Genomic DNA, 16572 nt, shown 5'->3' with positions numbered 1-16572 from the left:
GTGTAACCTGTGTGGCTGTTGACCAAGTATGCCTTGCTGTTACGTACGTGTGCAAGCAGAAGATGTATATTATATAACAAATGTTAAACTGGCACGCTGTTAATACAGATTGTAGATGACGCCAAATGTTGTACCATCATGGCACGCCCTTATTATGGCCGTTAGGGTGAAAATCGGTGAATATTAATCCCGGGAGTTTTCTGTGAGAGGCACTGAAATCCGGAAGTCTCACGGGAAAATTGGGGGGTTCAGCAAGTAAGCTGCTGAGCCGCATCAGAGTGATCAAAGAGCCGCATGCGGCTCCGGAGCCGCGGGTTGCCGACCCCTGCTCTAGCATGACTTGGATGTTCAAAATGGACTTACTGTAAGTATAATACACACCTGCCCCGCAACTTGCACTGTCATCGGAACCTCCAGGACTCCTGTTTCATGGTCAAAATACTTGCTGGCATCTTGGGGTAAGGACTGTCTAAGAAGGAGGCAAAAAAAAAGCATTGTAAAAAAAAATGGATGGAATCGAAAATAATTAACTCCAAAAATGTTTGCATTTTTTCCTTTTGATATTTGTTTTTTTAGGTCAGCGCAGAAGGGTACTAGTGAAGCACTACTGATATAATTGTAATTTGTAAAATAAGACAATGTTACAAACCCCGTTTCCATATGAGTTGGGAAAGTGTGTTAGATGTAAATATAGACGAAATACAATGTGCTGCCCATCTCCTGAATTCGGAGGTCTCAAGGTTGGCAAGTATGCTCTAGTATACTCTGGACTGAAGCTGTGTGCCTTCATTGTTTTTGAAGCTGTTGTTTTGAGGCATGTTTAAAAAAATAAATAAATAATGCACTTTGTGAAAGTCAAAGTATAGTATTTCCTATAGTTGTAATGGGTATCAGGATTATTTATAATTGTCCCAAATTCCAAGCTGTTTTGAGGCATGTTAGAAAAAATAATGCACTCTGTGACTTCAATAATAAATATGGCAGTGCCATGTTGGCACTTTTTTCCATAACTGGAGTTGAAGTTGTTCTCTTTTTTTTGGAAAACCTTGTTTTTGATTGATTGATTGAAACTTGTATAAGTAGATTGCACAGTACAGTACATATTCCGTACAATCGACCACTAAATGGTAACACTCGAATAAGTTTTTCAACTTGGTTAAAAGTCGGGGTCCACTTAAATCAATTCATGGTAAAGTTACATTGTTTAATGCATCCAGCGGGGCATCACAACACAATTAGGCATAATAATGTGTTAATTCCACGACTGTATGTATCGGTATCGGTTGATATCGGAATCGGTAATTAAGAGTTGGACAATATAGGAATATCGGCAAAAAAGCCATTATCGGACATCTCTAGTTGCAACATAACAAAATGTGGAAAAAGTGAAGCGCTGTGAATACTTCCCGGATGCATCATACATGCCGACTACTGTCTTATTCCAGGATGCACACTTAACTAGGTATTGAGTTAGTTCAAATCTTTTATGGGAGCACGTTTTGATTGTAACCACGAAACATTGTAATACAGAACGTTGTACACTGGGGACCACCTGTATGCTGTAAACCACAGGTTGTGGGCTATTTGCACCATTTTCAGGGGTCGTACCTGAACAAACTCCTCTGAATTGTTCTTATATTTTGGTATTGACAGCATGTAACTTCACACGTGTATGTTACTTAAAATATTGCCTGCCCAGTTAATATGGTTAAACGCCAGTGACGTGCAGTCAGGGGAGGCAGGTGAGGCGGTGCCTCACCTGCCATCATGGAAAGAAAAAAAATGTAAGAAGAAAATTTTTTTTTAAATTGTTATATGTATCCAGTGATTATACTATAAAGTTATTTTCCATTTAACTTCACCAGTTTTAGATTATTTTTATTCAAAATCGCTGAATTTTCACATTAGCTGTTCAAATACTGAGAAGAGACTTGCGGTGAACAGCAGCCAGTTGAGGCACGTCACTCAGTGCCTCAACATGGATTCCGGACTCGGCTAACTGCTGGCCTGCTGTGCAGTGAGACCGTATTGCTATACGAATTATATTATACATTTCCATAATTTAGTTAGCTGAGGTATATAATGTACAGTGTATTTTGTCAACAACTGTATGTGTGTAACGTATTTCTTGTGCTGAGCAATCATAAAACTGCTGCGAAGACACACTGTGTGAGGCTCGCAGTAATCCCGCCTCCTGGTGGTAGAGGGCGCTAGTGATCCCAGCGATCATTCTTGCGACTACTCGGCTGCAGAAGAAGTGACAACAAGCAGCAACAGTTAGCAGTGATCGTTTATTTTTTCCTCTCGCCTGGACTTTTAACATGGAGGATTACATATCTAAAATAAAACAGTTTTCTAAACTGGACTTTCAATCGAAGCAGGAGGTAATAATTAAAGGAAGATCTCCATCGAGACAGAGAGACTTTTAAAACTGAAGAAAGATAAGGAAGACTTCTATAAACAAGTTATCGATGCTTTTGTTCAAGAGGAGCTGCGCATGGACTTCATTTATAAGTAAAGGTAAGACCTTTATAACATTTTTTTATTAAATGTGCTTTTTTGTGTGCTACAGTTTGTATGTGTAAAGTTAAAGTTAAGTTAAAGTACCAATGATTGTCACACACACACACACTAGGTGTGGTGAAATTTGTCCTCTGCATTTGACCCATCCTCTTCTTCACCCCCTGGGAGGTGAGGGGAGCAGTGGGCAGCAGCGGCGCCGCGCCCGGGAATAATTTTTGGTGATTTAACCCCCAATTCCAACCCCTGATGCTGAGTGCCAAGCAGGGAAGAATGCTGGTATGAGCTTTTAAACATAACCCGTTAACTGCTGCCAATCAAATGGTGAATAAGATACTCTTTAGGGTTCATATGTTTGTAAATCTGACTGTGATGAAGTCAGTGCCTCACCAGCCATCAACCTCACCGCACGTCACTGTTAAACGCTATTACCCTGGAACATTTATAGGTTCAAAATAGGTTCAAAATCCAAACAGAACCACTGTACAGCACTACCTACACACATATTTTAGGCTAATATAAAGAGCTGAGGGAAGACAAACCCAATAATTTAGCACATCTTTGATACCAAGAGTCAAAAGCCACACACGTTTCAAAGAAAGACCAAGAAAGAGACCCAGAAGACCCGTTATTTCACTTGAATCCACAACTGTGGGATCGGCTCGCCAGGGAAAGCATGAGAGAGATGTCGAGCACGCCTCCACACTGCTGTAGGTTGTAGCCATGGTGATAGGAGAGGTAAGTATGATTCAAGAGGACCAGTAGTTATGCACAGGCTTATGTAAAAATCCAGTCCCTCAATATGCCTCACAGCCAAGAGCTGCCCTCTTGGTAAATACATACCTATAGGAGGGGACTATACATACACTATGTACAGTATGTACATGCATCCTCATCATGTAAACAGTGGTCAGATGTCAAATAGGGTTCTAAATACAGCTTTCACCTCCCACACGTTCTTAATGCATTCCTCCTTGTTGTTTTTCCACAAAATGTCTTGTTTTCTATTAATGAAAGATGAAGGTTTGAGAGCTGATGGAACGCAGGTTTTAAGGCACTCCAAGGCACTCAAGATGTCAGTAGCCAAAAAAAAAAAAGCATTAGAGGCAAGCTTTTCATCAAAAAATCTGTCATATTGCGGATTTTGAGTGTTCGTTAGTAGTCGCTGTTTTGAGATTTTTTGCCGCTCCGAGGGGAAAAGATCGCTTCCTAAAATGTGAAAAAAAGAATTCTGCGCATCAACAAAGAGGAGTGATGAAAATGAGTAGTTGTAGCCTGACCGATGGGTGCAGAGGGTGTATTTAAGGAAGCACTCTGGTGCTGCCTGCTAATAGAATCGCTGCTGGAGAGTCACTCTTGAATTGGCTTGGCAGGCCCGAGTGGAAAAGCCTGGCGGGACGTCGCGGGGCCCATATGCTCAGGGGAATTTTCTGCATGGACGAGGTTTGAGATCTGTCAGCGTCCTGCACAGACTGGTGTGTTCTTTTTCCTGCATGTGGCAAGATTATCCCCAGCCTCATCTCTGCAATTGATTATCGGTACTCTGAAATGAGTGGAGGACGCTGAAAGTAGAGTGTAAGGCACTCGATTCACTGAAGAAAATACAGAGTAGGGTTGTACGGTATACCGGTATTACAAACCCCGTTTCCATATGAGTTGGGAAATTTTGTTAGATGTAAATATAAACAGAATACAATGATTTGCAAATCATTTTCAACCCATATTCAGTTGAATATGCTACATATTTGATGTTCAAACTGATAAACATTTTTTTTTTTTGCAAATGATCATTAACTTTAGAATTTGATGCCAGCAACACGTGACAAAGAAGTTGGGAAAGGTGGCAATAAATACTGATAAAGTTGAGGAATGCTCATCAAACACTTATTTGGAACATCCCACAGGTGAACAGGCAAACTGGGAACAGGTGGGTGCCATGATTGGGTATAAAAGTAGATTCCATGAAATGCTCAGTCATTCACAAACAAGGATGGGGCGAGGGTCACCACTTTGTCAACAAATGCATGAGCAAATTGTTGAACAGTTTAAGAAAAACCTTTCTCAACCAGCTATTGCAAGGAATTTAGGGATTTCACCATCTACGGTCCGTAATATCATCACAGGGTTCAGAGAATCTGGAGAAATCTCTGCACGTAAGCAGCAAAGCCCGTGACCTTCGATCCCTCAGGCTGTACTGCATCAACAAGCAACATCAGTGTGTAAAGGATATCACCACATGGGCTCAGGAACACTTCAGAAACCCACTGTCAGTAACTACAGTTGGTCACTACATCTGTAAGTGCAAGTTAAAACTCTCCTATGCAAGGCGAAAACCGTTTATCAACAACACCCAGAAACGCTGTCAGCTTCGCTGGGCCTGAGCTCATCTAAGATGGACTGATACAAAGTGAAAAAATGTTCTGTGGTCTGACGAGTCCACATTTCAAATTGTTTTTGGAAACTGTGGACGTTGTGTCCTCCGGACCAAAGAGGAAAAGAACCATCCGGAATGTTATAGACGCAAAGTTGAAAAGCCAGTATCTGTGATGGTATGGAGGTGTATTAGTGCCCAAGACATGGGTAACTTACACATCTGTGAAGGCGCCATTAATGCTGAAAGGTACATACAGGTTTTGGAGCAACATATGTTGCCATCCAAGCAACGTTACCATGGACGCCCCTGCTTATTTCAGCAAGACAATGCCAAGCCACGTGTTACATCAACGTGGCTTCATAGTAAAAGAGTGCGGGTACTAGACTGGCCTGCCTGTAGTCCAGACCTGTCTCCCATTGAAAATGTGTGGCGCATTATGAAGCCTAAAATACCACAACGGAGACCCCCGGACTGTTGAACAACTTAAGCTGTACATCAAGCAAGAATGGGAAAGAATTCCACCTGAGAAGCTTCAAAAATGTGTCTCCTCAGTTCCCAAACGTTTACTGAGTGTTGTTAAAAGGTAAAGGCCTAGTAACACAGTGGTGAACATGCCCTTTCCCAACTACAACGGCACGTGTTGCAGCCATGAAATTCTAAGTTAATAATTATTTGCCAAAAAAAAAAAAAAATTATGAGTTTGAACATCAAATATGTTGTCTTTGTAGTGCATTCAACTGAATATGGGTTGAAAATGATTTGCAAATCATTGTATTCCGTTTATATTTACATCTAACACAATTTCCCAACTCATATGGAAATGGAGTTTGTTGTATAGTACCGCGAGACTAATAAATCATGTTCGGTACTATACCGCCTCTAAAAAGTACCGGTCACCCAAGCCCCCCATTACCCCCCGTCGTCGTCACGTCGTGTCATTGCTGGTTTACGAGCAGACGAGCATGTTCGGCAGCGCAAAATCATGGAGTACTTACAAACAGACAACGTGTGTAGACAGAAAAGGGAGAACGGACACATTTTGGCTTAAAAACTAAAGATAAAGGTGAAGTTATAACACTGAAACGCCCTCAGGAAGAGATGCTTTAAGACATGGCGAGCTAGCAAGCAGCTAATGTCCATCCCCAGTCTGCAGTGTTTTAGCTACTTCTAAATCACTAATCCTCGCCCCCAATGGCGACAAATAAAGTACGTTTCTTACAAGTATCATCCATGCAGGACGAGGAATAGCAACATGCTTCACTACACACCGTAGCTCACCCGCGTCACAATGTAAACAAACACCATTGGTGGATCGACACCTGACATCCACTGTAATGATACCAAGTACAGGAGTGTATCTAGTCGATACTACTATGATTACATCAATATTTTTTATCATCACAAAATCTTCTTTCGCTTTTTTCAAATTTATATTATTTTTATAGACTCAGGAAATATGTCCCTGGACACATGAGGACTTTGAATATGACCAATGTATGATCCTGTAACGACTTGGTATCGGATTGATACCCACATTTGTGGTATCATCCAAAACTAATGTGAAGCATCCAAACAACAGAAGAATAAGTGAATTCATATTTTAACAGAAGTGTAGATAGAACATGTTAAAAGAGAAAGTAAGCAGATATTAACAGTAAATGAACAAGTAGATTAATAATTCATTTTCTACCACTTGTCCTTAATAATGTTGACAAAATAATAGAATGGAAAATGACACAATATGTTACTGCATATGTCAGCAGCTAATTTAGGAGCTTTTGTTTGCTTACTTACTACTAAAAGACAAGTTGTCTTGTAAGTCCACTATTTTATTTAAGGACAAACTTGCAATAATAAACATATGTTTAATGTACCGTAAGATTGTTTGTTAAAATAAAGCCAATATTGCAATTTTTTGTGGTCCCCTTTGTTTAGAAAAGTATCGAAAATTACCGAAAAGTATCAAAATACATTTTGGTGCCGGTACCGGTACCAACATTTTGGTATCGGGCCAACACTAATACAGAATTAGACAAGTTGCAACACGATCGTCCTCATAAAACCTTATAATTGCGAATAGGTTTGTCAAAGTTTAATGCTTTAACTCATTAGTTTTATCACAAAACATTATCACTATAATCATTTATAAACACAAATTAATCTTGTTCACGAGTGAGGGAAGAGTGGATCGTGAGATCGACAGGCGGATCGGTGCGGCGTCTTCAGTAATGCGGACGCTGTATCGATCCGTTGTGGTGAAGAAGGAGCTGAGCCGGAAGGCAAAGCTCTCAATTTACCGGTCGATCTACGTTCCCATCCTCACCTATGGTCATGAGCTTTGGGTTATGACCGAAAGGACAAGATCACGGGTACAAGCGGCCGAAATGAGTTTCCTTCCGCTTCTCACCCTTAGAGATAGGGTGAGAAGCTCTGTCATCCGGGGGGAGCTCAAAGTAAAGCCGCTGCTCCTCCACATCGAGAGAAGCCAGATGAGGTGGTTCGGGCATCTGGTCAAGATGCCACCCGAACGCCTCCCTAGGGAGGTGTTTAGGGCACGTCCGACCGGTAGGAGGCCGCGGGGAAGACCCAGGACACGTTGGGAAGACCCAGGACACGTTGGGAAGACTATGTCTCCCGGCTGGCCTGGGAACGCCTTGGGGTCCCACAGGAAGAGCTGGACGAAGTGGCTGGGGAGAGGGAAGTCTGGGCTTCCCTGCTTAGGCTGCTGCCCCCGCGACCCGACCTCGGATAAGCGGAAGAAGATGGATGGATGGATGGCAATTTATTTTGACTGTACATGCTCCTTTACCTTAACTACGGGTGGTTACCTGAAAGACGGCGCAGGTTGTTACACGGTCAGTGATCAAGTCAATGCATACGTCATTGCAAAGATGAGTGAGGAGACTGACTGGTGTCCTCACTGGCAAATTTTACTTCAAAACACATCCTCATGGTACTTTAGATGAAACTGTTTTGAACAATTACCGTATTTTTCGGACTATAAGTCGCAGTTCTTTTCATAGTTTGGCCGGGCTCCAGTTGGACTTATATATGTTTTTTTCCTTTTTTATTATGCATTTTTGGCAGGTGCGACTTATACTCCGGTGCGACTTATACTCCGAAAAATACGGTAAATGACGTTCATTCAAGAAAAAAAAAAGGCACATCCTGTGTGACATTCTGACAATAAAAACTGCATTTGTGTCAAAATACGGGGGTCTTTTTCAAAGTTAATTTAAATGAATGCAAATACTAAATTGACTACGATGAATCGCGATTAATCAAAATGCAAACATGTGATTAATCAGGTTTAAAAATGTTATCCTTTGACATTACTAATTCTAACGCTCCTCACTGTAACATACGTTTAAGTTGTTGTGCCCAACAAGTTTATAGACAGGAAGTTGCGAGTTGCACTAATAATTAATACAACTAAAATAACGACAGAGCCTGATGGTAAAGTTAAAATAATAAATGCTGTTCAATGTGATGAATACAAACCCCGTTTCCATATGAGTTGGGAAATTGTGTATGCACTGTTGTACTTCTTTTACATTATTCGTGCAGAAAAGCAACATAATCACAACACAAACATAGCTTTGCATTCATTCAAATGTAAACACATTTGGTGATCTTAGCTGTTTTAGTCAAAAGTGAGCCATTATTTGAATGTCTTCCCGACCTTATGCACAGTAAACTCAAAATAAATCATTAGAATAAGTGGTGTAAACTCAAAAAGTTGTTAAAAGTTGTACTTACGTACAAACCCCGTTTCTATATGAGTTGGGAAATTGTGTTGGATGTAAATATAAACGGAATACAATGATTTGCAAATCCTTTTCAACCCAATTTAATTGAATTCACTTCAAAGACAAGATATTTGATGTTCAAACTCATAAACTTTATTTTGTTTTTGTAAATAATAATTAACTTAGAATTTCATGGCTGCAACACGTGCCAAAGTAGTTGGGAAAGGGCATGCTCACGACTGTGTTACATCACCTTTTCTTTTAACAACACTCAATAAACGATTGGGAACTGAGGAAACTAATTGTTGAAGCTTTGAAAGTGGAATTCTTTCCCATTCTTGTTTTATGTAGAGCTTCAGTTGTTCAACAGTCCAGGGTCTCCGCTGTCGTATTTTACGCTTTTTTAATGCGCCACACATTTTCGATGGGAGACAGGTCTGGACTGCAGGCGGGCCAGGAAAGTACCCGCACTCTTTTTTTACGAAGCCACGCTGTTGTAACACGTGCTGAATGTGGCTTGGCATTGTCTTGCTGAAATAAGCAGGGGCGTCCATGAAAAAGACGGCGCTTAGATGGCAGCATGTGTTGTTCCAAAACCTGTATGTACCTTTCAGCATTAATGGTGCCTTCATAGATGTGTAAGTTACCCATGCCTTGGGCACTAATGCACCCCCATACCATCACAGATGCTGGCTTTTGAACGTTGCGTCGATAACAGTCTGGATGGTTCGCTTCCCCTTTGGTCTGGATGACACGATGTTGAATATTTCCAAAAACAATTTGAAATGTGGACTCGTCAGACCACAGAACACTTTTCCACTTTGCATGAGTCCATCTTAGATGATCTCAGGCCCAGAGAAGCCGGCGGCGTTTCTGGATGTTGTTGATAAATGGCTTTCGCTTTGCATAGTAGAGCTTTAACTTGCACTTACAGATGTAGCCCATGTGGTGATATCCCATACCTGCCAACTTTTGAAATCAGAAAAACCTAGTAGCCAGGGTCCAGGGGCCGCAGGCCCCGGTAGGTCCAGGACAAAGTCCTGGTGGAGGCCGCCCCCCGACGCAAAATGATTATTAGCATTCAGACAGGTTAAAATGTTGCTAAAACCATCACTTTTCTATCAGTCACAGTGACTTTTCAAAACAAAAATATTACAGCAAAAATCATATGGGTTGATTGACATGTTTATTCTGTAAGCTAACTTCAATAGTTTGAAATTATTTTGACAGTTAATGCCAGTTATCCTGTCAACCTTTCACAAGACTTCAATTTGTTAATTGAAAGTATAAACAGTATAAACACTTTTTACAGTAAACAAATGGTAAAACAGTACTAAACAATTCCATAAAAAAAAAAATTGGTGTGATTATTAACTTTCTGTCCAAGCTTGTATAATCTACTGCCTTGTTCAATTGTAAAAAATATTCTGTGCCTAAAATTCACATTTCTATCACAATTATCATACTGTAAACATGGTAAGCTAACTTCATTAAAATTAATAGTCCTGTCAATAGCATGGAATTACAATTCAAATGTAGTTTTTTTGTAAGCCTTTCAAAAGAATTCAAAATATGAAAAATTTATGAAAATTAATTTAAGCCATCAGACACTTGAAAAGTGGCACATCACATCTCTAATGTAATCATTTTAACTTTTCAACAGAAATAGCACTGCAAGAATATTAAGGACATACTTCTGTATTTTGGTAGTTATGCTGTCAACATTTAACAAGATTTCTTCAACTTGGACTTGAAAGCATAAATAGTATAAACACTTTTAACAGTATAACAGTACTAAACAATTCCAATAGATAACATTGGTGTCATTACCTTTTTGTGGCTAAAATCCAAATTTATTCTATCAGATTGATCATACTGCAAAAATGATATGGTAACTTTATGATAAATTTACTTCATTAAAATGTAATTCAATAGCATCATAAATAAAACTTCGGCATTTATCACATCCAAAGAATCTGTTTGGGCGACGAAAAACGTTGAAAGTTTTCCACTTGTATCGCTAGCAACGGCATTAGACTTGTGTTTTTTTGTCCCAACGTGGTCTTTTACATCGCTAATTCCTCCGTGTCCGATCGAAAAATCTTGTCTGCACAAGGTGCAATTCGCGTAGTTATCACCCTTTTTGGAACGGATAATTATTCCCGGATAGGCTTTTGAATATTCTGCACGGAATGACTGCAGTTTTCTTTTCGGTTTAAGACTCGTTTGCGATTTTTCTCCGGCTGATTCCATGATCGTTCGCTCGTTTGGAAACAATGGCAACTGGTGCCTCGTGCTTGGCAGCAGTGCTATAAATAGCCTCGCGCATGGCATTCGGAATGGCTCGATAGGAAGTTACGGGAAGCAGTGTCGATTCTCATTGTTGTTACGCGATTTCGTGAATAAAACTAATTAATGAAAAACCGTATTTTTTATCACTGCAACCGTAACCCGGAATAGGTTGATGAAAACCGTAGTAATTACGGGAAAACCGGAGTAGTTGGCAGGTATGATATCCTTTAGAGTAAAAAATGTTTATCAGTTTGAACATCAAATATGTTGTCTTTGTAGCATATTCAACTGAATATGGGTTGAAAAGGATTTGCAAATCATTGTATTCTGTTTATATTTACATCTAACACAATTTCCCAACTCATATGGAAACGGGGTTTGTATTTAAAATGATAGAATTCCCCTCCCCACAGACCCCTGCTTGGATTTGACTTGACCATTTCAAAAAGAGTGATTATAAAAAGGATTACAAAACGGATTAGGGGGTTTAGAGATTTTTCACTCTGTTGAAACAGATAAACACAAAAAAATGCAATGGCCTCACAAGAAATCTACAAAATAATGACACTCAACAAAGTTTACCGTTGTCCCGCCCTCAACACATTGGATAGTTAATGACGCTGCTGGTGGCGCGAGCGACAGGATTGCTGAGTGACCGTGGCGTTCTGCCTGTAATCTGTTGCAAGTCTGTCAGAAATCCTCCTTGTAATCTCCCTTTTATCAGATGGAACTGCAGCTGTAGGACACATTGACGCACTCTTGCGAGATTAAGCCTGAAACCACTGATTCAAGGGCTGCTTCTGCCATGACTGTGCCGTCATGTTCAAGTTCAAGGCAAAGAACGGGCTACTACAAAATGTGCCATTTTATCATGGAAAATTGAGTAAAGTTGCTGTGAAGAATTCAACAGGTCACACAATTTTATTGAATGTACTAATGATTAGGGTTGCACTTAAACGATTATTTCTTAAATCGATTATTTTTTCTATTAACCTGTAGGCATATAGTTTGGGAATGCAAAAGTCAATTACCGTATTTTTCGGAGTATAAGTCGCTCCGGAGTATAAGTCGCACCGGCTGAAAATGCATAATAAAGAAGGAAAAAAACATATATAAATCGCACTGGAGTATAAGTCACATTTTCTGGGGAAATTTATTTGATAAAACCCAACACCAAGAATAGACATTTAAAATAAATAATAGTGAACAACAGGCTGAATAAGTGTACGTTATATGAGGCATAAATAACCAACTGAGAACGTGCCTGGTATGTTAACGTAACATATTATGGTAAGAGTCATTCAAATAACTATAACATATAGAACATGCTATACGTTTACCAAACAATCTGTCACTCCTGATCGCTAAACCCGATGAAATCTTATACGTCTAGTCTCTTACGTGAATGAGCTAAATAATATTATTTGATATTTTACGCTAATGTGTTAATAATTTCACACATAAGTCGCTCCTGAGTATAAGTCGCACCCCCGGCCATTCTATGAAAAAAACTGCGACTTATAGTCCAACAAATACGGTACTTAAAGAGCCGTTTTACTTCTTCTGCCATTCTGGTAAATCACCCTTGATGCCTTTTTAAAGGGGAACATTATCACAATTTCAGAATGGTTAAAACCATTAAAAATCAGTTCCCAGTGGCTTATTATATTTTTCGAAGTTTTTTTTCAAAATTTTACCCATCACGCAATATCCCTAAAAAAAAAGCTTCAAAGTGCCTGATTTTAACCATCGTTATAAACACCCGTCCATTTTCCTGTGACGTCACATAGTGAAGCCAACACAAACAAACATGGCGGATAGAACAGCAAGCTCTAGCGACATTAGCTCGGATTCAGACTCGGATTTCAGCGGCTTAAGCAAAATTTAAGAAGAAACTGAAGCTATTGAGCCATATCGGTTTGAACCGTATGCAAGCGAAACCGACGAAAACGACACGACAGCCAGCGACACGGGAGAAAGCGAGGACGAATTCGGCGATCGCCTCCCAACCAACGATTGGTATGTGTTTGTTTTTAAGTGTTGTAATGTTTTTAAGCTAAATTAAACACAGTTTATGTATAGTAATTTACATAAAACCGTGAGTAATTAATAAAGTTTTCATCAATTAATATATTCTGTAGACATACCCTCATCCGCGCTCTTTTCCTGAAAGCTGATCTGTCCAGTTTTGGAGTTGATGTCAGCAGGCCAGGGAAGCTAGGGTCGATATTCTTCTCTTGATCATCTTTGGTGGCATAAGGGACGGTGTGAGCCAAGACATCCAGGGGGTTTAGCTCGCTCGTCTGCGGGAACTAACTGCTGCCATTACTTGCCGTGCTACCGAGGCCCTTTGTCCCTGAATTGCTCACACACTCTGGCAGATTCAATGGGGGTCTGGCGGCAGATTTCTTTGACTTTATCGTTGGAAATGCATCTGCTTTGAGTGTCGCAGGATATCCACACATTCTTGCCATCTCTGTCGTAGCATAGCTTTCGTCGGTAAAGTGTGCGGAACAAACGTCCAATTTCTTGCCACTTTCGCATCTTTGGGCCACTGGTGCAACTTGAATCCGTCCCTGTTCGTGTTGTTACACCCTCCGACAACACACCGACGAGGCATGATGTCTCCAAGGTACGGAAAACAGTCGAAAAAACGGAAAATAACAGAGCTGATTTGATTCGGTGTTTGTAATGTGTTTGAGAAAATGGCGGATTGCTTCCCGATGTGACGCCACGTTGTGACGTCATCGCTCCGAAAGCGAATAATAGAAAGGCGTTTAATTCGCCAAAATTCACCCATTTAGAGTTCGGAAATCGGTTAAAAAAATATATGGTCTTTTTTCTGCAACATCAAGGTATATATTGACGCTTACATAGGTCTGGTGATAATGTTCCCCTTTAAAGGACTTGTCGGGCTGGATCTGGCCCCTGGGCCTTGAGTTTGACACGTGTGCGCTAGACTCTTATTAATCTACTTTTTATTTTTCTGTTGATATTTGCTTACTTTCTACTTCCATCGACACATCTGTGAATTTGAACTAAGCACTTATTCTTCTGTTGTTTGCATGTTTTCTTGTCGTCTGCTGCTCTCTTAGTCAATGTGTCACATTTTTAGCCTCTTTCTCCAAGCTATTACCATGAATTGATTACGTGGAACCCGACTTAAAGGGGAACATTATCACCAGACCTATGTAAGCGTCAATATATACCTTGATGTTGCAGAAAAAAGACCATACATTTTTTTAACCGATTTCCGAACTCTAAATGGGTGAATTTTGGCGAATTAAACGCCTTTCTAATATTCGCTCTCGAAGCGACGTGGCGTCACATCAGGAAGCAATCCCCCATTTTCTCAAACACCGAGTCAAATCAGCTCTGTTATTTTCCGTTTTTTCGACTGTTTTCCTTACTTTGGAGACATCATGCCTCGTCGGTGTGTTGTCGGAGGGTGTAACAACACGAACAGGGACGGATTCAATTTGCACCAGTGGCCCAAAGATGCGAAAGTGGCAAGAAATTGGACGTTTGTTCCGCACACTTTACCGACGAAAGCTATGCTACGACAGAGATGGCAAGAATGTGTGGATATCCTGCGACACTCAAAGCAAATGCATTTCCAACGATAAAGTCAAAGAAATCTGCCGCCAGACCCCCATTGAATCTGCCGGAGTGTGTCGGAGCAATTCAGGGACAAAGGACCTCGGTAGCACGGCAAGCAATGGCGGCAGTTTGTTCCCGCAGACGAGTGAGCTAAACCCCCTGGATGTCTTGGCTCACACCGTCCCTTATGCCGCCGAAGATGATCAAGAGAAGAATATCGACCCTAGCTTCCCTGGCCTGCTGACATCAACTCCAAAACTGGACAGATCAGCTGTCAGGAAAAGAGCGCGGATGAGGGTATGTCTACAGAATATATTAATTGATGAAAATTGGGCTGTCTGCACTCTCAAAGTGCATGTTGTTGCCAAATGTATTTCATATGCTGTAAACCTAGTTCATAGTTGTTAGTTTCCTTTAATGCCAAACAAACACATACCAATCGTTGGTTAGAAGGCGATCGCCGAATTCGTTCTCGCTTTCTCCCGTGTCGCTGGCTGTCGTGTCATTTTCGTCGGTTTCGCTTGCATACGGTTTAAACCGATATGGCTCAATAGCTTCAGTTTCTTCTTCAATTTCGTTTTCGCTACCTGCCTCCACACTACAACCATCCGTTTCAATACATGCGTAATCTGTTGAATCGCTTAAGCCGCTAAAATCCGAGTCTGAATCCGAACTAATTTCGCTATAGCTTGCTGTTCTATGCGCCATGTTTGTTTGTGTTGGCATCACTATGTGACGTCACAGGAAAATGGACGGGTGTATATAACGATGGTTAAAATCAGGCACTTTGAAGCTTTTTTTAGGGATATTGCGTGATGGGTAAAATTTTGAAAAAAACTTCGAAAAATATAATAAGCCACTGGGAACTGATTTTTAATGGTGTTAACCATTCTGAAAATGTGATAATGTTTCCCTTTAAACAAGTTGAAAAAGGTATTCGGGTGTTACCATTTAGTGGTCCATTGTACGGAATATGTACTGAACTGTGCAATCTACTAGTAAAAGTTTCAATCAATCAATCAATCAATCAATCTAGAAATGTAGTTTATTTGCCACAATAGAGGTGATATTTGAGGGGCTGCTATGTACTCACTACCAGTGATTCTCCACTTTTTTCTGTTACGCCTTCCGTAGGAAGAAGAAAACATTTCGCACCCCCCCACTCTGCGCCGTGACTAGAAATAGTACTATTGGTCTACACCTCTGCATCACATTAAATCCTTAATATAAAAAGGAAAGACATATAGATCAACCTACAACAAATAACAACTTTACTAACATTGTTTCTTATCTGTTAGTCAGGATTAATGAGCAGGTTTTGTAGTGCACAGCTTTTTGAAGCGGGTTTTGAAGCATACTGCATGATATACGAAGAAAGCATGTTCCCTGGGGGTCACAGGCATCGCACAGCGCCACCTCAGGGGGGTCCGCCCCACTATTTGAAAAGAACTGACATACTGTACACAAACAGTTAGCAGTAGCTTCCAGCAGTAGCCTCGTCTGGACAAAAGGACTTTGTAAATTTCAAGTGATCGTTTTTTGTGATAAGCATTGAAAGGTTTGATTGGCATATGGCAGAGGTGTCAAACTCATTTTCATTGAGGGCCACATCGCAATAAAAGGCTGCTTTCAGAGGGCCACTTTTTTAAAATTAATTTACATTATGCATGAGGGTAATAACCTGTGATTAATCATGATTAATCGAAATGCATATGCATTTGATGATTAGATTTCTTTATGTGTAACTTGCTTTAAAATCATAAATAAAGGTGACTAGCAGATATTTATGTTAGAATAATTGTATCTAAGTTATCACAAAACTTTGCGTTTCAATGAGTTCTCGGCGAGAGGGCAAAAGCTGTCTTTGAACCTACCAAGCAGAAGGCTTGTAAAACTCCACTGTGTAGGATGGGAAGCAACATGAAGGTGTTCTGTTTATTTCATGTATTGTAATCAACAGGAAGATATTGTCTTGACCCAAGAACTACAAAGCGAAGAGGAAGCAGGACCAGACTCCCCTCAAGGCGACCTTTTGTT

The 16572-nt window shown here is 40.4% G+C and overlaps 1 protein-coding gene across 3 annotated transcripts in view; it reads right to left on the bottom strand.

Moving 5' to 3' along the window:
• cfap74 (cilia and flagella associated protein 74) overlaps positions 1–16572 on the bottom strand; it is a 152916-nt gene that overhangs the window by 46693 nt on the left and 89651 nt on the right. For all 3 annotated transcript variants that reach the window (XM_061974844.1, XM_061974851.1, XM_061974859.1), the window contains exon 23: positions 382–469. In XM_061974844.1, coding sequence (XP_061830828.1) covers positions 382–469 — 88 coding nt within the window. The remainder of the gene's footprint in view (positions 1–381; positions 470–16572) is intronic.

This window comes from Nerophis lumbriciformis, linkage group LG01 (genome assembly GCF_033978685.3).
Source record: "Nerophis lumbriciformis linkage group LG01, RoL_Nlum_v2.1, whole genome shotgun sequence".
Taxonomy (NCBI): domain Eukaryota; kingdom Metazoa; phylum Chordata; class Actinopteri; order Syngnathiformes; family Syngnathidae; genus Nerophis; species Nerophis lumbriciformis.
Note: the sequence above shows the minus strand (reverse complement) of the source record. Positions and strands in the feature narration are given on the sequence as shown.